The sequence below is a fragment of the Dendrobates tinctorius genome, unplaced genomic scaffold, assembly GCF_039654945.1.
Source record: "Dendrobates tinctorius isolate UK_male_01 unplaced genomic scaffold, ASM3965494v1 ptg000386l, whole genome shotgun sequence".
Classification (NCBI taxonomy): domain Eukaryota; kingdom Metazoa; phylum Chordata; class Amphibia; order Anura; family Dendrobatidae; genus Dendrobates; species Dendrobates tinctorius.
Window position 1 is genome coordinate 626,435 of NW_027362052.1, and position 24,915 is coordinate 651,349.

The 24,915-nt window shown below is 46.9% G+C and overlaps 1 protein-coding gene across 4 annotated transcripts in view; it reads right to left on the reverse strand.

Moving 5' to 3' along the window:
• The window catches only part of TMEM8B (transmembrane protein 8B), a 208,118-nt gene that overhangs the window by 180,690 nt on the left and 2,513 nt on the right, over nt 1-24,915 (reverse strand). For 2 of the 4 annotated variants that reach the window (XR_012227403.1, XM_073563321.1), the window contains exon 1: nt 14,302-14,427. The exons of 1 other annotated variant lie outside the window; for it this stretch is intronic. Coding sequence is in view for 1 of the 3 variants with exons in the window: in XM_073563321.1 (XP_073419422.1) it covers nt 14,302-14,383 (82 nt within the window). In the remaining 2 variants the exon portion in view is untranslated. Of the gene's footprint in view, nt 1-14,301; nt 14,428-24,915 lie in introns of those variants that run through there. One more of the 4 variants, XM_073563323.1, reaches the window with a different exon arrangement.

The following is a 24,915-nucleotide window of genomic DNA, read 5'->3' on the forward strand; positions in this document are numbered from 1 at the left end:
ATTATACAGAGGATATTACTCCTATAATATACAGGGATGACCCCCAACAGACCCCTATAGTGATGATGGGGGGAGTAGTCCTGTGTGATGTTATTATACAGAGGATATTACTCCTATAATATACAGGGATGACCCCCAGCAGACCCCTATAGTGATGATGGGGGGAGTAGTCCTGTGTGATGTTATTATACAGAGGATATTACTCCTATAATATACAGGGATGACCCCCAGCAGACCCCTATAGTGATGATGGGGGGAGTAGTCCTGTGTGATGTTATTATACAGAGGATATTACTCCTATACTATACAGGGATGATCCCCAGCAGACCCCTATAGTGATGATGGGAGGAGTAGTCCTGTGTGATGTTATTATACAGAGGATATTACTCCTATAATATACAGGGATGATCCCCAGCAGACCTCTATAGTGATGATGGGAGGAGTAGTCCTGTGTGATGTTATTATACAGAGGATATTACTCCTATAATATACAGGGATGATCCCCAGCAGACCTCTATAGTGATGATGGGGGGAGTAGTCCTGTGTGATGTTATTATACAGAGGACATTACCCCTATAATATACAGGGATGACCCCCAGCAGACCCCTATACTGATGATGGGAGGAGTAGTCCTGTGTGCTGTTATTATACAGAGGATATTACCCCTATAATATACAGGGATGACCCCCAGCAGACCCCTATAGTGATGATGGGGGGAGTAGTCCTGTGTGATGTTATTATACAGAGGATATTACCCCTATAATATACAGGGATGACCCCCAGCAGACCCCTATAGTGATGATGGGAGGAGTAGTCCTGTGTGATGTTATTATACAGAGGATATTACTCCTATAATATACAGGGATGATCCCCAGCAGACCTCTATAGTGATGATGGGAGGAGTCGTCCTGTGTGATGTTATTATACAGAGGATATTACCCCCTATAATATACAGGGATGACCCCCAGCAGACCCCTATAGTGATGATGGGGGGAGTAGTCCTGTGTGATGTTATTATACAGAGGATATTACCCCCTATAATATACAGGGATGATCCCCAGCAGACCCCTATAGTGATGATGGGGGGAGTAGTCCTGTGTGATGTTATTATACAGAGGATATTACCCCCTATAATATACAGGGATGACCCCCAGCAGACCCCTATAGTGATGATGGGGGGAGTAGTCCTGTGTGATGTTATTATACAGAGGATATTACCCCCTATAATATACAGGGATGACCCCCAGCAGACCCCTATAGTGATGATGGGGGGAGTAGTCCTGTGTGATGTTATTATACAGAGGACATTACCCCTATAATATACAGGGATGACCCCCAGCAGACCCCTATAGTGATGATGGGAGGAGTAGTCCTGTGTGATGTTATTATACAGAGGATATTACCCCTATAATATACAGGGATGACCCCCAGCAGACCCCTATACTGATGATGGGAGGAGTAGTCCTGTGTGATGTTATTATACAGAGGATATTACTCCTATAATATACAGGGATGATCCCCAGCAGACCCCTATAGTGATGATGGGAGGAGTAGTCCTGTGTGATGTTATTATACAGAGGATATTACCCCTATAATATACAGGGATGACCCCCAGCAGACCCCTATAGTGATGATGGGAGGAGTAGTCCTGTGTGATGTTATTATACAGAGGATATTACCCCTATAATATACAGGGATGATCCCCAGCAGACCTCTATAGTGATGATGGGAGGAGTAGTCCAGTGTGATGTTATTATACAGAGGATATTACCCCCTATAATATACAGGGATGATCCCCAGCAGACCTCTATAGTGATGATGGGAGGAGTAGTCCAGTGTGATGTTATTATACAGAGGATATTACCCCCTATAATATACAGGGATGATCCCCAGCAGACCTCTATAGTGATGATGGGGGGAGTAGTCCTGTGTGATGTTATTATACAGAGGATATTACCCCTATAATATACAGGGATGATCCCCAGCAGACCTCTATAGTGATGATGGGAGGAGTAGTCCAGTGTGATGTTATTATACAGAGGATATTACCCCTATAATATACAGGGATGATCCCCAGCAGACCTCTATAGTGATGATGGGAGGAGTAGTCCAGTGTGATGTTATTATACAGAGGATATTACCCCCTATAATATACAGGGATGATCCCCAGCAGACCTCTATAGTGATGATGGGGGGAGTAGTCCTGTCTGATGTTATTATACAGAGGATATTACCCCTATAATATACAGGGATGATCCTCAGCAGACCTCTATAGTGATGATGGGAGGAGTAGTCCAGTGTGATGTTATTATACAGAGGATATTACCCCCTATAATATACAGGGATGATCCCCAGCAGACCTCTATAGTGATGATGGGGGGAGTAGTCCTGTGTGATGTTATTATACAGAGGACATTACCCCTATAATATACAGGGATGATCCCCAGCAGACCTCTATAGTGATGATGGGGGAGTAGTCCTGTGTGATGTTATTATACAGAGGATATTACCCCTATAATATACAGGGATGACCCCCAGCAGACCTCTATAGTGATGATGGGGGGAGTAGTCCAGTGTGATGTTATTATACAGAGGATATTACCCCCTATAATATACAGGGATGACCCCCAGCAGACCTCTATAGTGATGATGGGGGGAGTAGTCCTGTGTGATATTATTATACAGAGGATATTACCCCTATAATATACAGGGATGATCCCCAGCAGACCTCTATAGTGATGATGGGAGGAGTAGTCCTGTGTGATATTATTATACAGAGGATATTACCCCTATAATATACAGGGATGACCCCCAGCAGACCTCTATAGTGATGATGGGAGGAGTAGTCCTGTGTGATATTATTATACAGAGGATATTACCCCTATAATATACAGGGATGATCCCCAGCAGACCTCTATAGTGATGATGGGAGGAGTAGTCCTGTGTGATATTATTATACAGAGGATATTACCCCTATAATATACAGGGATGATCCCCAGCAGACCCCTATACTGATGATGGGAGGAGTAGTCCTGTGTGCTGTTATTATACAGAGGATATTACCCCTATAATATACAGTGATGACCCCCAGCAGACCCCTATAGTGATGATGGGGGGAGTAGTCCTGTGTGATGTTATTATACAGAGGATATTACCCCGTATAATATACAGTGATGACCCCCAGCAGACCCCTATAGTGATGATGGGGGGAGTAGTCCTGTGTGATGTTATTATACAGAGGATATTACCCCTATAATATACAGTGATGACCCCCAGCAGACCTCTATAGTGATGATGGGAGGAGTAGTCCTGTGTGATGTTATTATACAGAGGATATTACCCCCTATAATATACAGTGATGACCCCCAGCAGACCCCTATAGTGATGATGGGGGGAGTAGTCCTGTGTGATGTTATTATACAGAGGATATTACTCCTATAATATACAGGGATGATCCCCAGCAGACCCCTATACTGATGATGGGAGGAGTAGTCCTGTGTGATGTTATTATACAGAGGATATTACTCCTATAATATACAGGGATGATCCCCAGCAGACCCCTATAGTGATGATGGGGGGAGTAGTCCTGTGTGATGTTATTATACAGAGGATATTACCCCTATAATATACAGGGATGATCCCCAGCAGACCTCTATAGTGATGATGGGGGGAGTAGTCCTGTGTGATGTTATTATACAGAGGACATTACCCCTATAATATACAGGGATGATCCCCAGCAGACCTCTATAGTGATGATGGGGGGAGTAGTCCTGTGTGATGTTATTATACAGAGGATATTACTCCTATAATATACAGGGATGATCCCCAGCAGACCCCTATAGTGATGATGGGAGGAGTCGTCCTGTGTGATGTTATTATACAGAGGATATTACCCCCCATAATATACAGGGATGACCCCCAGCAGACCCCTATAGTGATGATGGGGGGAGTAGTCCTGTGTGATGTTATTATACAGAGGATATTACCCCCCATAATATACAGGGATGACCCCCAGCAGACCCCTATAGTGATGATGGGGGGAGTAGTCCTGTGTGATGTTATTATACAGAGGATATTCCCCCTATAATATACAGGGATGACCCCCAGCAGACCCCTATAGTGATGATGGGAGGAGTAGTCCTGTGTGATGTTATTATACAGAGGATATTACTCCTATAATATACAGGGATGACCCCCAGCAGACCCCTATAGTGATGATGGGAGGAGTAGTCCTGTGTGATGTTATTATACAGAGGATATTACCCCCTATAATATACAGGGATGACCCCCAGCAGACCCCTATAGCGATGATGGGAGGAGTAGTCCTGTGTGATGTTATTATACAGAGGATATTACTCCTATAATATACAGGGATGACCCCCAGCAGACCTCTATAGTGATGATGGGAGGAGTAGTCCTGTGTGATGTTATTATACAGAGGATATTACTCCTATAATATACAGGGATGACCCCCAGCAGACCCCTATAGTGATGATGGGAGGAGTAGTCCTGTGTGATGTTATTATACAGAGGATATTACCCCCTATAATATACAGGGATGACCCCCAGCAGACCCCTATAGCGATGATGGGAGGAGTAGTCCTGTGTGATGTTATTATACAGAGGATATTACTCCTATAATATACAGTGATGACCCCCAGCAGACCCCTATAGTGATGATGGGGGGAGTAGTCCTGTGTGATGTTATTATACAGAGGATATTACTCCTATAATATACAGTGATGACCCCCAGCAGACCTCTATAGTGATGATGGGAGGAGTAGTCCTGTGTGATGTTATTATACAGAGGATATTACTCCTATAATATACAGTGATGACCCCCAGCAGACCTCTATAGTGATGATGGGGGGAGTAGTCCTGTGTGATGTTATTATACAGAGGATATTACCCCTATAATATACAGTGATGATCCCCAGCAGATCCCTATAGTGATGATGGGAGGAGTAGTCCTGTGTGATGTTATTATACAGAGGATATTACTCCTATAATATACAGGGATGACCCCCAGCAGACCCCTATAGTGATGATGGGGGGAGTAGACCTGTGTGATGTTATTATACAGAGGATATTACCCCCTATAATATACAGGGATGACCCCCAGCAGACCCCTATAGTGATGATGGGAGGAGTAGTCCTGTGTGATGTTATTATACAGAGGATATTACTCCTATAATATACAGGGATGACCCCCAGCAGACCCCTATAGTGATGATGGGGGGAGTAGTCCTGTGTGATGTTATTATACAGAGGATATTACCCCTATAATATACAGGGATGACCCCCAGCAGACCCCTATAGTGATGATGGGGGAGTAGTCCTGTGTGATGTTATTATACAGAGGATATTACCCCCTATAATATACAGGGATGACCCCCAGCAGACCCCTATAGTGATGATGGGGGGATTAGTCCTGTGTGATGTTATTATACAGAGGATATTACCCCTATAATATACAGGGATGACCCCCAGCAGACCCCTATAGTGATGATGGGGGGAGTAGTCCTGTGTGATGTTATTATACAGAGGATATTACCCCCTATAATATACAGGGATGACCCCCAGCAGACCTCTATAGTGATGATGGGGGGAGTAGTCCTGTGTGATGTTATTATACAGAGGATATTACCCCCTATAATATACAGGGATGATCCCCAGCAGACCACTATAGTGATGATGGGGGGAGTAGTCCTGTGTGATGTTATTATACAGAGGATATTACTCCTATAATATACAGGGATGACCCCCAGCAGACCCCTATAGTGATGATGGGGGGAGTAGTCCTGTGTGATGTTATTATACAGAGGATATTACTCCTATAATATACAGGGATGACCCCCAGCAGACCCCTATAGTGATGATGGGAGGAGTAGTCCTGTGTGATGTTATTATACAGAGGATATTACTCCTATAATATACAGGGATGACCCCCAGCAGACCCCTATAGTGATGATGGGAGGAGTAGTCCAGTGTGATGTTATTATACAGAGGATATTACTCCTATAATATACAGGGATGACCTCCAGCAGACCCCTATAGTGATGATGGGAGGAGTAGTCCTGTGTGATGTTATTATACAGAGGATATTCCCCCTATAATATACAGGGATGACCCCCAGCAGACCCCTATAGTGATGATGGGAGGAGTAGTCCAGTGTGATGTTATTATACAGAGGATATTACCCCTATAATATACAGGGATGACCCCCAGCAGACCCCTATACTGATGATGGGAGGAGTAGTCCTGTGTGATGTTATTATACAGAGGATATTATTCCTATAATATACAGGGATGATCCCCAGCAGACCCCTATAGTGATGATGGGAGGAGTAGTCCTGTGTGATGTTATTATACAGAGGATATTACCCCTATAATATACAGGGATGATCCCCAGCAGACCTCTATAGTGATGATGGGAGGAGTAGTCCAGTGTGATGTTATTATACAGAGGATATTACCCCCTATAATATACAGGGATGATCCCCAGCAGACCTCTATAGTGATGATGGGGGGAGTAGTCCTGTGTGATGTTATTATACAGAGGACATTACCCCTATAATATACAGGGATGACCCCCAGCAGACCCCTATAGTGATGATGGGAGGAGTAGTCCTGTGTGATGTTATTATACAGAGGATATTACTCCCTATAATATACAGGGATGACCCCCAGCAGACCTCTATAGTGATGATGGGGGGAGTAGTCCTGTGTGATGTTATTATACAGAGGATATTACCCCCTATAATATACAGGGATGACCCCCAGCAGACCTCTATAGTGATGATGGGGGGAGTAGTCCTGTGTGATATTATTATACAGAGGATATTACCCCTATAATATACAGGGATGATCCCCAGCAGACCTCTATAGTGATGATGGGAGGAGTAGTCCTGTGTGATATTATTATACAGAGGATATTACCCCTATAATATACAGGGATGATCCCCAGCAGACCTCTATAGTGATGATGGGAGGAGTAGTCCTGTGTGATATTATTATACAGAGGATATTACCCCTATAATATACAGGGATGATCCCCAGCAGACCCTATAGTGATGATGGGAGGAGTAGTCCTGTGTGATGTTATTATACAGAGGATATTACTCCTATAATATACAGGGATGATCCCCAGCAGACCCCTATAGTGATGATGGGAGGAGTAGTCCTGTGTGATATTATTATACAGAGGATATTACCCCTATAATATACAGGGATGATCCCCAGCAGACCTCTATAGTGATGATGGGAGGAGTAGTCCTGTGTGATATTATTATACAGAGGATATTACCCCTATAATATAAAGGGATGAACCCCAGCAGACCCCTATAGTGATGATGGGAGGAGTAGTCCTGTGTGATATTATTATACAGAGGATATTACCCCTATAATATACAGGGATGATCCCCAGCAGACCCCTATAGTGATGATGGGAGGAGTAGTCCTGTGTGATATTATTATACAGAGGATATTACCCCTATAATATACAGGGATGATCCCCAGCAGACCCCTATAGTGATGATGGGAGGAGTAGTCCTCTGTGATATTATTATACAGAGGATATTACCCCTATAATATACAGGGATGATCCCCAGCAGACCTCTATAGTGATGATGGGGGGAGTAGTCCTGTGTGATGTTATTATACAGAGGATATTACTCATATAATATACAGGGATGATCCCCAGCAGACCCCTATAGTGATGATGGGAGGAGTAGTCCTGTGTGATGTTATTATACAGAGGATATTACCCCTATAATATACAGGGATGACCCCCAGCAGACCACTATAGTGATGATGGGAGGAGTAGTCCTGTGTGATGTTATTATACAGAGGATATTACTCCTATAATATACAGGGATGATCCCCAGCAGACCCCTATAGTGATGATGGGGGGAGTAGTCCTGTGTGATGTTATTATACAGAGGATATTACTCCTATAATATACAGGGATGACCCCCAGCAGACCCCTATAGTGATGATGGGGGGAGTAGTCCTGTGTGATGTTATTATACAGAGGATATTCCCCCTATAATATACAGGGATGACCCCCAGCAGACCCCTATAGTGATGATGGGGGGAGTAGTCCTGTGTGATGTTATTATACAGAGGATATTACTCCTATAATATACAGGGATGACCCCCAGCAGACCTCTATAGTGATGATGGGAGGAGTAGTCCTGTGTGATGTTATTATACAGAGGATATTACTCCTATAATATACAGGGATGACCCCCAGCAGACCCCTATAGTGATGATGGGAGGAGTAGTCCTGTGTGATGTTATTATACAGAGGATATTACCCCCTATAATATACAGGGATGACCCCCAGCAGACCACTATAGTGATGATGGGAGGAGTAGTCCTGTGTGATGTTATTATACAGAGGATATTACTCCTATAATATACAGTGATGACCCCCAGCAGACCCCTATAGTGATGATGGGGGGAGTAGTCCTGTGTGATGTTATTATACAGAGGATATTACTCCTATAATATACAGTGATGACCCCCAGCAGACCCCTATAGTGATGATGGGAGGAGTAGTCCTGTGTGATGTTATTATACAGAGGATATTACTCCTATAATATACAGGGATGACCCCCAGCAGACCCCTATAGTGATGATGGGGGGAGTAGACCTGTGTGATGTTATTATACAGAGGATATTACCCCCTATAATATACAGGGATGACCCCCAGCAGACCCCTATAGTGATGATGGGAGGAGTAGTCCTGTGTGATGTTATTATACAGAGGATATTACTCCTATAATATACAGGGATGACCCCCAGCAGACCCCTATAGTGATGATGGGGGGAGTAGTCCTGTGTGATGTTATTATACAGAGGATATTACCCCTATAATATACAGGGATGACCCCCAGCAGACCCCTATAGTGATGATGGGGGGAGTAGTCCTGTGTGATGTTATTATACAGAGGATATTACCCCCTATAATATACAGGGATGACCCCCAGCAGACCCCTATAGTGATGATGGGGGGAGTAGTCCTGTGTGATGTTATTATACAGAGGATATTACCCCTATAATATACAGGGATGACCCCCAGCAGACCCCTATAGTGATGATGGGGGGAGTAGTCCTGTGTGATGTTATTATACAGAGGATATTACCCCCTATAATATACAGGGATGACCCCCAGCAGACCTCTATAGTGATGATGGAGGGAGTAGTCCTGTGTGATGTTATTATACAGAGGATATTACCCCCTATAATATACAGGGATGATCCCCAGCAGACCACTATAGTGATGATGGGGGGAGTAGTCCTGTGTGATGTTATTATACAGAGGATATTACTCCTATAATATACAGGGATGACCCCCAGCAGACCTCTATAGTGATGATGGGGGGAGTAGTCCTGTGTGATGTTATTATACAGAGGATATTACCCCTATAATATACAGGGATGACCCCCAGCAGACCCCTATAGTGATGATGGGGGGAGTAGTCCTGTGTGATGTTATTATACAGAGGATATTACCCCTATAATATACAGGGATGACCCCCAGCAGACCCCTATAGTGATGATGGGGGGAGTAGTCCTTTGTGATGTTATTATACAGAGGATATTACCCCTATAATATACAGGGATGACCCCCAGCAGACCCCTATAGTGATGATGGGGGGAGTAGTCCTGTGTGATGTTATTATACAGAGGATATTACTCCTATAATATACAGGGATGATCCCCAGCAGACCCCTATAGTGATGATGGGGGGAGTAGTCCTGTGTGATGTTATTATACAGAGGATAATACTACTATAATATACAGGGATGACCCCCAGCAGACCCCTATAGTGATGATGGGGGGAGTAGTCCTGTGTGATGTTATTATACAGAGGATATTACCCCTATAATATACAGGGATGACCCCCAGAAGACCTCTATAGTGATGATGGGGGGAGTAGTCCTGTGTGATGTTATTATACAGAGGATATTACTACTATAATATACAGGGATGACCCCCAGCAGACCCCTATAGTGATGATGAGGGGAGTAGTCCTGTGTGATGTTATTATACAGAGGATATTACCCCCTATAATATACAGGGATGATCCCCAGCAGACCTCTATAGTGATGATGAGGGGAGTAGTCCTGTGTGATGTTATTATACAGAGGATATTACCCCTATAATATACAGGGATGACTCCCAGCAGACCCCTATAGTGATGATGGGAGGAGTAGTCCTGTGTGATGTTATTATACAGAGGATATTACCCCTATAATATACAGGGATGATCCCCAGCAGACCTCTATAGTGATGATGGGGGGAGTAGTCCTGTGTGATGTTATTATACAGAGGATATTACCCCTATAATATACAGGGATGACTCCCAGCAGACCCCTATAGTGATGATGGGAGGAGTAGTCCTGTGTGATGTTATTATACAGAGGATATTACCCCTATAATATACAGGGATGACCCCCAGCAGACCTCTATAGTGATGATGGGGGGAGTAGTCCTGTGTGATGTTATTATACAGAGGATATTACCCCTATAATATACAGGGATGATCCCCAGCAGACCCCTATAGTGATGATGGGGGGAGTAGTCCTGTGTGATGTTATTATACAGAGGATATTACCCCTATAATATACAGGGATGATCCCCAGCAGACCCCTATAGTGATGATGGGGGGAGTAGTCCTGTGTGATGTTATTATACAGAGGACATTACCCCTATAATATACAGGGATGACCCCCAGCAGACCACTATAGTGATGATGGGAGGAGTAGTCCTGTGTGATGTTATTATACAGAGGATATTACTCCCTATAATATACAGGGATGACCCCCAGCAGACCCCTATACTGATGATGGGAGGAGTAGTCCTGTGTGATGTTATTATACAGAGGATATTACCCCTATAATATACAGGGATGATCCCCAGCAGACCCCTATAGTGATGATGGGGGGAGTAGTCCTGTGTGATGTTATTATACAGAGGATATTACCCCTATAATATACAGGGATGATCCCCAGCAGACCCCTATAGTGATGATGGGGGGAGTAGTCCTGTGTGATGTTATTATACAGAGGATATTACCCCTATAATATACAGGGATGATCCCCAGCAGACCCCTATAGTGATGATGGGGGGAGTAGTCCTGTGTGATGTTATTATACAGAGGACATTACCCCTATAATATACAGGGATGACCCCCAGCAGACCACTATAGTGATGATGGGAGGAGTAGTCCTGTGTGATGTTATTATACAGAGGATATTACTCCCTATAATATACAGGGATGACCCCCAGCAGACCACTATAGTGATGATGGGGGGAGTAGTCCAGTGTGATGTTATTATACAGAGGATATTACTCCCTATAATATACAGGGATGACCCCCAGCAGACCTCTATAGTGATGATGGGAGGAGTAGTCCTGTGTGATGTTATTATACAGAGGATAATACCCCTATAATATACAGGGATGACCCCCAGCAGACCCCTATAGTGATGATGGGGGGGGAGTAGTCCTGTGTGATGTTATTATACAGAGGATATTACCCCCTATAATATACAGGTATGACCCCCAGCAGACCCCTATAGTGATGATGGGAGGAGTAGTCCTGTGTGATGTTATTATACAGAGGATATTACTCCCTATAATATACAGGGATGACCCCCAGCAGACCTCTATAGTGATGATGGGAGGAGTAGTCCTGTGTGATGTTATTATACAGAGGATATTACCCCTATAATATACAGGGATGACCCCCAGCAGACCTCTATAGTGATGATGGGAGGAGTAGTCCTGTGTGATGTTATTATACAGAGGATAATACCCCTATAATATACAGGGATGACCCCCAGCAGACCCCTATAGTGATCATGGGGGGAGTAGTCCTGTGTGATGTTATTATACAGAGGATATTACCCCTATAATATACAGGGATGACCCCCAGCAGACCCCTATAGTGATGATGGGAGGAGTAGTCCTGTGTGATGTTATTATACAGAGGATATTACCCCTATATTATACAGGGATGACCCCCAGCAGACCCCAATAGTGATGATGGGAGGAGTAGTCCTGTGTGATGTTATTATACAGAGGATATTACCCCCTATAATATACAGGGATGACCCCCAGCAGACCCCAATAGTGATGATGGGGGGAGTAGTCCTGTGTGATGTTATTATACAGAGGATATTACCCCCTATAATATACAGGGATGACCCCCAGCAGACCCCTATAGTGATGATGGGAGGAGTAGTCCTGTGTGATGTTATTATACAGAGGATATTACCCCCTATAATATACAGGGATGACCCCCAGCAGACCCCTATAGTGATCATGGGGGGAGTAGTCCTGTGTGATGTTATTATACAGAGGATATTACCCCCTATAATATACAGGGATGACCCCCAGCAGACCTCTATAGTGATGATGGGAGGAGTAGTCCTGTGTGATGTTATTATACAGAGGATATTACCCCTATAATATACAGGGATGACCCCCAGCAGACCCCTATAGTGATGATGGGAGGAGTAGTCCTGTGTGATGTTATTATACAGAGGATATTACCCCCTATAATATACAGGGATGACCCCCAGCAGACCTCTATAGTGATGATGGGAGGAGTAGTCCTGTGTGATGTTATTATACAGAGGATATTACCCCCTATAATATACAGGGATGACCCCCAGCAGACCCCTATAGTGATGATGGGAGGAGTAGTCCTGTGTGATGTTATTATACAGAGGATATTACCCCCTATAATATACAGGGATGACCCCCAGCAGACCCCTATAGTGATGATGGGGGGAGTAGTCCTGTGTGATGTTATTATACAGAGGATATTACCCCCTATAATATACAGGGATGACCCCCAGCAGACCTCTATAGTGATGATGGGAGGAGTAGTCCTGTGTGATGTTATTATACAGAGGATATTACCCCTATAATATACAGGGATGACCCCCAGCAGACCCCTATAGTGATGATGGGAGGAGTAGTCCTGTGTGATGTTATTATACAGAGGATATTACCCCCTATAATATACAGGGATGACCCCCAGCAGACCTCTATAGTGATGATGGGAGGAGTCCTGTGTGATGTTATTATACAGAGGATATTACCCCTATAATATACAGGGATGACCCCCAGCAGACCCCTATAGTGATGATGGGAGGAGTAGTCCTGTGTGATGTTATTATACAGAGGATATTACCCCCTATAATATACAGGGATGACCCCCAGCAGACCCCAATAGTGATGATGGGAGGAGTAGTCCTGTGTGATGTTATTATACAGAGGATATTACCCCCTATAATATACAGGGATGACCCCCAGCAGACCCCTATAGTGATGATGGGGGGAGTAGTCCTGTGTGATGTTATTATACAGAGGATATTACCCCTATAATATACAGGGATGACCCCCAGCAGACCCCTATAGTGATGATGGGAGGAGTAGTCCTGTGTGATGTTATTATACAGAGGATATTACCCCCTATAATATACAGGGATGACCCCCAGCAGACCTCTATAGTGATGATGGGAGGAGTCCTGTGTGATGTTATTATACAGAGGATATTACCCCTATAATATACAGGGATGACCCCCAGCAGACCCCTATAGTGATGATGGGAGGAGTAGTCCTGTGTGATGTTATTATACAGAGGATATTACCCCCTATAATATACAGGGATGACCCCCAGCAGACCCCTATAGTGATGATGGGAGGAGTAGTCCTGTGTGATGTTATTATACAGAGGATATTACCCCCTATAATATACAGGGATGACCCCCAGCAGACCTCTATAGTGATGATGGGAGGAGTAGTCCTGTGTGATGTTATTATACAGAGGATATTACCCCTATAATATACAGGGATGACCCCCAGCAGACCCCTATAGTGATGATGGGAGGAGTAGTCCTGTGTGATGTTATTATACAGAGGATATTACCCCTATAATATACAGGGATGACCCCCAGCAGACCCCTATAGTGATGATGGGAGGAGTAGTCCTGTGTGATGTTATTATACAGAGGATATTACCCCCTATAATATACAGGGATGACCCCCAGCAGACCCCTATAGTGATGATGGGAGGAGTAGTCCTGTGTGATGTTATTATACAGAGGATATTACCCCCTATAATATACAGGGATGACCCCCAGCAGACCCCTATAGTGATGATGGGGGGAGTAGTCCTGTGTGATGTTATTATACAGAGGATATTACCCCTCCTCCCTATAATAATCTGTTGCTCCGCCCACATGTCAGTATATAGCTGTATACATGCAGGCACATGACCTGTTGCAGCCAGGCAGGCGGCGGTGATGATCGGTAGTAGCGGTGACCGGAGACCGCAGCTTCTTCCTCCCGGCGGCCTCATTGTTCTACCGGGAGCACCGGAGCCCCGCCCACCTCTGCAGCCGAGTGACGTCACCGACGGGACAGCGTCTGATTGGCTGTGTATATAACACTGGGGGGCTGTGTATATAACACTGGGAGCTGTGTATATAACACTGGGGGGGTCTGTGTATATAACACTGGGGGGGCTGTGTATATATAACACTGGGGGGGTCTGTGTATATAACACTGGGGGGGCTGTGTATATAACACTGGGGGGGCTGTGTATATAACACTGGGGGCTGTGTATATAACACTGGGGGGCTGTGTATATTACACTGGGGGGCTGTGTATATAACACTGGGGGGGCTGTGTATATAACACTGGGGGGGTCTGTGTATATAACACTGGGGGGCTGTGTATATTACACTGGAGGGGGCTGTGTGTATAACACTGGGGGGGCTGTGTATATAACACTGGGGGGGGCTGTGTATATAACACTGGGGGGGCTGTGTATATAACACTGAGGGGGGCTGTGTATATAACACTGGGGGGGCTGTGTATATAACACTGGAGGGGGCTGTGTGTATAACACTGGGGGGGCTGTGTATATAACACTGGGGGGCTGTGTATATAACACTGGGGGGGCTGTGTATATAACACTGGGGGGGGCTGTGTATATAACACTGGGGGGGCTGTGTATATAACACTGGAGGGGGCTGTGTGTATAACACTGGGGGGGCTGTGTATATAACACTGGGGGGGCTGTGTATATAACACTGGGGGCTGTGTATATAACACTGGGGGGCTGTGTATATTACACTGGGGGGCTGTGTATATAACACTGGGGGGGCTGTGTATATAACACTGGGGGGGGCTGTGTATATAACACTGGGGGGGCTGTGTATATAACACTGGAGGGGGCTGTGTGTATAACACTGGGGGGGCTGTGTATATAACACTGGAGGGGGCTGTGTATATAACACTGGGGGGGTCTGTGTATATAACACTGGGGGGGCTGTGTATATAACACTGGGGGGGCTGTGTATATAACACTGGGGGGGCTGTGTATATAACACTGGGGGGGTCTGTGTATATAACACTGGGGGGGTCTGTGTATATAACACTGGGGGGGCTGTGTATATAACACTGGGGGGGTCTGTGTATATAACACTGGGGGGGTCTGTGTATATAACACTGTGGGGGCTGTGTATATAACACTGGAGGGGCTGTGTATATAACACTGGGGGGGCTGTGTATATAACACTAGGGGGTCTGTGTATATAACACTGGGGAGCTGTGTATATTACACTGGGGGGGCTGTGTATATTACACTGGGGGGGCTGTGTATATAACACTGGGGGGTCTGTGTATATAACACTGGTGGGGCTGTGTATATAACACTGGGGGGCTGTGTATATAACACTGGGGGGCTGTGTATATAACACTGGGGGGGGCTGTGTATATAACACTGAGGGGGCTGTGTATATAATATTGGGGGGCTGTGTATATAATATTGGGGGGCTGTGTATATAACACTGAGGGGGGCTGTGTATATAACACTGGGGGGGCTGTGTATATAACACTGGGGGGGCTGTGTATATAACACTGGGGAGCTGTGTATATAACACAGGGGGGGGCTGTGTATATAACACTGGGGGGTCTGTGTATATAACACTGGGGGGCTGTGTATATAACACTGGGGGGGTCTGTGTATATAACACTGGGGGGGTCTGTGTATATAACACTGTGGGGGCTGTGTATATAACACTGGAGGGGCTGTGTATATAACACTGGGGGGGCTGTGTATATAACACTAGGGGGTCTGTGTATATAACACTGGGGAGCTGTGTATATTACACTGGGGGGGCTGTGTATATTACACTGGGGGGGCTGTGTATATAACACTGGGGGGTCTGTGTATATAACACTGGTGGGGCTGTGTATATAACACTGGGGGGCTGTGTATATAACACTGGGGGGCTGTGTATATAACACTGGGGGGGGCTGTGTATATAACACTGAGGGGGCTGTGTATATAATATTGGGGGGCTGTGTATATAATATTGGGGGGCTGTGTATATAACACTGAGGGGGGCTGTGTATATAACACTGGGGGGGCTGTGTATATAACACTGGGGGGGCTGTGTATATAACACTGAGGGGGGCTGTGTATATAACACTGGGGGGTTGTGTATATAACACTGAGGGGGGCTGTGTATATAACACTGGGAGGCTGTGTATATAACACTGGGGGGTCTGTGTATATAACACTGGGGGGCTGTGTATATAACACTGGGGGGGCTGTGTATATAACACTGGGGGGGTCTGTGTATATAACACTGGGGGGCTGTGTATATAACACTGGGGGGCTGTGTATATAACACTGGGGGGGCTGCGTATATATCACTAGGGGGGCTGCGTATATAACACTAGGGGGGCTGCGTATATAACACTGGGGGGGCTGCGTATATAACACTGGGGGCTGCGTATATAACACTGGGGGGCTGCGTGTATAACACTGGGGGGCTGCGTATATAACACTGGGGGGGCTGTGTATATTACACGGGGGGCCTGTGTATATTACACGGGGGGGCCTGTGTATATAACACTGGGGGGGCTGTGTATATAACATTGGGGGGCTGTGTATATAACACTGGGGGGGTCTGTGTTTATAACACTGGGGGGGCTGTGTATATAACACGGGGGGCTGTGTATATAACACTAGGGGGGCTGTGTATATAACACTGGGGGGGCTGCGGGGGGGCTGTGTATATAACACTGGGGGGGTCTGTGTATATAGCACTGGGGGGCTGTGTATATAACACGGGGGGCTGTGTATATAACACTGAGGGGGCTGTGTATATAACACTGGGGGGTCTGTGTATATAACACTGGGGGGGCTGTGTATATAACTCTTGGGGGGGCTGTGTATATAACACTGGGGGGGCTGTGTATATATCACTGGGGGGGCTGTGTATATAACACTGGGGGGGCTGTGTATATAACACGGGGGGCTGTGTATATAACACTGGGGGGGCTGTGTTTATAACACTGGGGGGTGCTGTGTTTATAACACTGGGGGGCTGTGTATATAACACTGGGGGGGGGGCGTGTATATAACACTGGGGGGGCTGTGTATATAACTCCTGAGGGGGGCTGTGTATATAACACTGGAGGGAGCTGTGTATATAACACTGGGGGGCTGTTTATATAACTCTTGGGGGGGGGGCTGTGTATATAACACTGGGGGGGCTGTGTATATAACATTCGGGGGCTGTGTATATAACACTGGGGGGCTGTGTATATATCACTGGGGGAGCTGTGTATATAACACTGGGGGGGCTGTGTATATAACACTGGGGCGGCTGTGTATATAGCACTAGGGGGGCTGTGTATATAACTCTTGGGGGGCTGTGTATATAACGGGGGGGCTGCGTAAATAACACTGGGGGGGCTGCGTATATAACACTGGCGGGGCTGTGTATATAACACTAGGGCTGTGTATATAACTCTGGGGGGGCTGTGTATGTAACTGGGGGGGCTGTGTATGTAACAATGGGGGGTCTGTGTATATAACACTAGGGGGGCTGTGTATATTACACTGGGGGGGCTGTGTATATAACACTGGGGGGGCTGTGTATATAACACTGGGGGGGGCTGTGTATATAACACTGGGGGGGCTGTGTATATAACACTGGGGGGGTCTGTGTATATAACACTGGGGGGTCTGTGTATATAACACTGGGGGGGCTGTGTATATAACACGGGGGGCTGTGTATATAACACTGGGGGGGCTGCGTATATAACACTGGGGAGGCTGCGTATATAACACTGGGGAGGCTGCGTATATAACACTGGGGGGCTGCGTATATTACACTGGGGGGGCTGTGTATATAACACTGGGGGGGCTGTGTACATAACACTGGGGGGGCTGTGTATACAACACTGGGGGGGCTGTGTATATAACACTAGGGGGTCTGTGTATATAACACTGGGGGGTCTGTGTATATAGCACTGGGAGGCTGTGTATATAACACGGGGGGGCTGTGTATATAACACTAGGGGGGCTGTGTATATAACACTGGGGGGGCTGTGGGGGGGCTGTGTATATAACACTGGGGGGGCTGTGTATATAACACTGGGGGGACTGCGTATATAACACTGGGGGGGCTGCGTATATAACACTGGGGGGGCTGCGTATATAACACTGGGGGGCTGCGTATATAACATGGGGGGCTGTGTATATAACACTAGGGGGGCTGTGTATATAACACTGGGGGGGTCTGTGTATATAACACTGGGGGGCTGTGTATATAACACTGGGGGGCTGTGTATATAACACTGGGGGGTCTGTGTATATAACACTGGGGGGGCTGTGTATATAACACGGGGGGCTGTGTATATAACACTGAGGGGGCTGTGTTTATAACACTGGGGGTTCTGTGTATATAACACTGGGGGGGCTGTGTATATAACTCTTGGGGGGACTGTGTATATAACACTGGGGGGGCTGTGTATATAACTCTTGGGGGGGCTGTGTATATAACACTGGGGGGGCTGTGTATATAAAACTGGGGGGACTGTGTATATAACACGGGGGGCTGTGTATATAACACTGTGGGGGGCTGTGGATATAACACTGGGGGGGGCTGTGTATATAACACTGTGGCTGCTGTGTTTATAACACTGGGGGGGGCTGTGTATATAACACTGGGGGGCTGTGTATATAACACTGGAGGGGCTGTGTATATAACTCTTGGGGGAGCTGTGTATGTAACACTGGGGTGGGCTGTGTATATAACACTGGGGGGGCTGTGTATATAACATTCGGGGGCTGTGTATATAACACTGGGGGGGCTGTGTATATAACACTGGGGGGGCTGTGTATATAACACTGGGGGGGCTGTGTATATAACACTGGAGGGGGCTGTGTATATAACACTCGGGGGGGCTGTGTATATAACACTGGGGGGGCTGTGTATATAACACTGGGTGGGCTGTGTATATAACACTGGGTGGGCTGTGTATATAACACTGGGGGGCTGTGTATATAACACTGGGGGGCTGCGTATATAACACGGGGGGCTGCGTATATAACACTGAGGGGGCTGCGTATATAACACTGGGGGGGCTGCGTATATAACACTGGGGGGGCTGCGTATATAACACAGGGGGGTTGTGTATATAACACTGGGGGGGCCAGCGTATATTATACTAGGGGGGCTGCGTATATAACACTGGGGGGGCTGTGTATATTACATTGGGGGGGCTGTGTATATAACACTGGGGGGGCTGTGTATATAACACTGGGGGGGCCTGTGTATATAACACTGGGGGGGCTGTGTATATAACACTAGGGGGGCTGTGTATATAACACTGGGGGGGCTGTGTATATAACACTGGGGGGGTCTGTGTATATAACACTGGGGGGGCTGTGTATATAACACGGGGGGCTGTGTATTTAACACGGGGGGCTGTGTATATAACACTAGGGGGGCTGTGTATATAACACTGGGGGGGCTGCGGGGGGCTGTGTATATAACACTGGGGGGGTCTGTGTATATAACACTGGGGGGCTGTGTATATAACACGGGGGGCTGTGTATATAACACTGGGGGGGTCTGTGTATATAACACTGTGGGGGCTGCGTATGTAACACTGTGGGGGCTGCGTATATAACACTGGGGGGGCTGTGTATATAACACTGGGGGGGTCTGTGTGTATAAAACTGGGGGGGCTGTGTATATAACTCTTGGGGGGGCTGTGTATATAGCACTGGGGTGGCTGTTTATATAACACAGGGGGGGGCTGTGTATATAACACTGGAGGGGCTGTGTATATAACACTGGAGGGGCTGTGTATATAACACTGGGGGGGCTGTGTATATAACACTGGGGGGGCTGTGTATATAACACTAGTGGGGGCTGTGTATATAACTCCTGAGGGGGCTGTGTATATAACACTGGGTGAGCTATTTATATAACACTGGGGGGCTGTGTATATAACACTGGGGGGGCTGTGTATATAACACTGGGGGAGCTGTGTATATTACACTGGGGGGCTGTGTGTATAACTCTTTGGGGGACTGTGTATATAACACTGGGGGGGCTGCGTATATAACACTGGGGGGCTGCGTATGTAACACTGTGGGGGCTGCGTATGTAACACTGTGGGGGCTGCGTATATAACACTGTGGGGGCTGCGTATATAACACTGGGGGGGCTGTGTATATAACACTGGGGGGGTCTGTGTGTATAAAACTGGGGGGGCTGTGTATACAACTCTTTGGGGGGCTGTGTATATAACTCTTGGGGGGGCTGTGTATATAACACTGGGGTGGCTGTTTATATAACACAGGGGGGGCTGTGTATATAACACAGGGGGGGCTGTGTATATAACACTGGGGGGGCTGTGTATATAACACTGGGGGGGCTGTGTATATAACACTAGTGGGGGCTGTGTATATAACTCCTGAGGGGGCTGTGTATATAACACTGGGTGAGCTGTTTATATAACACTGGGGGGGCTGTGTATTTAACACTGGGGGGGCTGTGTATATAACACTGGGGGAGCTGTGTATATTACACTGGGGGGGCTGTGTGTATAACTCTTTGGGGGACTGTGTGTATAACACTGGGGGGGATGTGTATATAACACTAGGGGGGGCTGTGTATATAACTCTTGGGGGGGCTGTGTATATAACCGTAGGGGGGGATGTGTATATAACTCTTGGGGGGCTGTGTATGTAAAACTGGGGGGTCTGTGTATATAAAACTGGGGGGGCTGTGTATATAACACGGGGGGCTGTGTATATAAAACTGGGGAGAGCTGTGTAAATAACACTGGGGGGCTGTGTATATAACTCTTGGGGGGCTGTGTATATAACATTGGGGGGGCTGTGTATATAACACTAGGGGGGGCTGTGCATATAACTCTTGGGGGGGCTGTGTATATAACTCTTGGGGGGCTGTGTATATAACACGGGGGGCTGTGTATATAACACTGGGGGGGCTGTGTATATTACACTGGGGGGGCTGTGTATATAACACTGGGGGGCTGTGTATATAACACGGGGGCTGCGTATATAACACTGGGGGCTGTGTATATAACGGGGGGGCTGCGTATATAACACTTGGGGGGGCTGTGTATATATCAATAGGGGGGCTGTGTATATAACACTGGGGGTCTGTGTATATAACACTAGGGGGGCTGTGTATATAACTCTGGGGGGCTGTGTATATAACACTGGGGAGCTGTGTATATAACACTGGGGGGCTGTGTATATAACGCTAGGGGGGCTGTGTTTATAACTCTGGGGGGGCTGTGTATGTAACACTGGGGGGGCTCTGTATGTAACACTGGGGGGTCTGTGTATATAAAACGGGGGGCTGTGTATATAAAACTGGGGGGCTGTGTATGTAACACGGGGGCTGTGTATATAACATTGGGGGGGCTGTGCATATAACTCTTGGGGGGGCTGTGTATATAACACTGGGGGGGACTTTGTATATAACACTAGGGGGGCTGTGTATATAACACTTGGGGGGTGCTGTGTATGTAACACTGGGGGGGTCTGTGTATATAAAACTGGGGGGCTGTGTATGTAACACGGGGCTGTGTATATAAAACTGGGGGGAGCTGTATATATAACATTGGGGGGCTGTGTATATAACACTGGGGAGCTGTGTATATAACACTGGGGGGGTCTGTGTATATAACACTGGGGGGCTGTGTATATAACACTGGGGGGCTGTGTATATAACACTAGGGGGCTGTGTATATAACACTGGGGGGGCTGTGTATATAACACTGGGGGGCTGTGTATATAACACCTGGGGGGGCTGTGTATATAATATTGGGGGGCTGTGTATATAACACTGAGGGGGGGCTGTGTATATAACACTGGGGGGGCTGTGTATATAACACTGGGGGGCTGTGTATATAACACTGGGGGGGCTGTGTATATAACACTGGGGGGGTCTGTGTGTATAAAACTGGGGGGGCTGTGTATATAACTCTTGGGGGGGCTGTGTATATAGCACTGGGGTGGCTGTTTATATAACACAGGGGGGGGCTGTGTATATAACACTGGAGGGGCTGTGTATATAACACTGGAGGGGCTGTGTATATAACACTGGGGGGGCTGTGTATATAACACTGGGGGGGCTGTGTATATAACACTAGTGGGGGCTGTGTATATAACTCCTGAGGGGGCTGTGTATATAACACTGGGTGAGCTATTTATATAACACTGGGGGGCTGTGTATATAACACTGGGGGGGCTGTGTATATAACACTGGGGGAGCTGTGTATATTACACTGGGGGGCTGTGTGTATAACTCTTTGGGGGACTGTGTATATAACACTGGGGGGGCTGCGTATGTAACACTGTGGGGGCTGCGTATGTAACACTGTGGGGGCTGCGTATGTAACACTGTGGGGGCTGCGTATATAACACTGTGGGGGCTGCGTATATAACACTGGGGGGGCTGTGTATATAACACTGGGGGGGTCTGTGTGTATAAAACTGGGGGGGCTGTGTATACAACTCTTTGGGGGGCTGTGTATATAACTCTTGGGGGGGCTGTGTATATAACACTGGGGTGGCTGTTTATATAACACAGGGGGGGCTGTGTATATAACACAGGGGGGGCTGTGTATATAACACTGGGGGGGCTGTGTATATAACACTGGGGGGGCTGTGTATATAACACTAGTGGGGGCTGTGTATATAACTCCTGAGGGGGCTGTGTATATAACACTGGGTGAGCTGTTTATATAACACTGGGGGGGCTGTGTATTTAACACTGGGGGGGCTGTGTATATAACACTGGGGGAGCTGTGTATATTACACTGGGGGGGCTGTGTGTATAACTCTTTGGGGGACTGTGTGTATAACACTGGGGGGATGTGTATATAACACTAGGGGGGGCTGTGTATATAACTCTTGGGGGGGCTGTGTATATAACCGTAGGGGGGGATGTGTATATAACTCTTGGGGGGCTGTGTATGTAACACTGGGGGGTCTGTGTATATAAAACTGGGGGGGCTGTGTATATAACACGGGGGGCTGTGTATATAAAACTGGGGAGAGCTGTGTAAATAACACTGGGGGGCTGTGTATATAACTCTTGGGGGGCTGTGTATATAACATTGGGGGGGCTGTGTATATAACACTAGGGGGGGCTGTGCATATAACTCTTGGGGGGGCTGTGTATATAACTCTTGGGGGGCTGTGTATATAACACGGGGGGCTGTGTATATAACACTGGGGGGGCTGTGTATATTACACTGGGGGGGCTGTGTATATAACACTGGGGGGCTGTGTATATAACACGGGGGGCTGCGTATATAACACTGGGGGCTGTGTATATAACGGGGGGGCTGCGTATATAACACTTGGGGGGGCTGTGTATATATCAATAGGGGGGCTGTGTATATAACACTGGGGGTCTGTGTATATAACACTAGGGGGGCTGTGTATATAACTCTGGGGGGCTGTGTATATAACACTGGGGAGCTGTGTATATAACACTGGGGGGCTGTGTATATAACGCTAGGGGGGCTGTGTTTATAACTCTGGGGGGGCTGTGTATGTAACACTGGGGGGGCTCTGTATGTAACACTGGGGGGTCTGTGTATATAAAACGGGGGGCTGTGTATATAAAACTGGGGGGCTGTGTATGTAACACGGGGGCTGTGTATATAACATTGGGGGGGCTGTGCATATAACTCTTGGGGGGGCTGTGTATATAACACTGGGGGGGACTTTGTATATAACACTAGGGGGGCTGTGTATATAACACTTGGGGGGTGCTGTGTATGTAACACTGGGGGGGTCTGTGTATATAAAACTGGGGGGCTGTGTATGTAACACGGGGCTGTGTATATAAAACTGGGGGGAGCTGTATATATAACATTGGGGGGCTGTGTATATAACTCTTGGGGGGCTGTGTATATAACACTGGGGAGGCTGTGTATATAACACTAGGGGGGCTGTGTATATAACACTGGGGGGGCTGTGTATATAACACTGGGGGGCTGTGTATATAACACTGGGGGGGGCTGTGTATATAAAACTGGGGGGCTGTGTATATAACACGGGGGGCTGTGTATATAACACGTGGGGCTGTGTATATAACACGGGGGGCTGTGTATATAACACTGGGGGGGCTGTGTATATAACACTGCGGGGGCTGTGTACATAACACGGGGGGGCTGTGTACATAACACTGGGGGGGGCTGTGTACATAACACTGGCGGGGCTGTGTATATAACACTGGGGGGCTGTGTATATAACACTGGGGGGCTGTGTATATAACACTGGGGGGCTGTATATATAACACGTGGGGCTGTGTATATAACACCGGGGGGGGCTGTGTATATAACACTGGGGGACTGTGTATATAACTCTTGGGGGGGGCTGTGTATATATCATTGGGGGGGACTTTGTATATAACACTGGGGGTCTGTATATATAACACGTGGGGCTGTGTATATAACACGGGGGGCTGTGTATATAACACTGGGGGGGCTGTGTATATAACACTGGGGGGGGCTGTGTACATAACA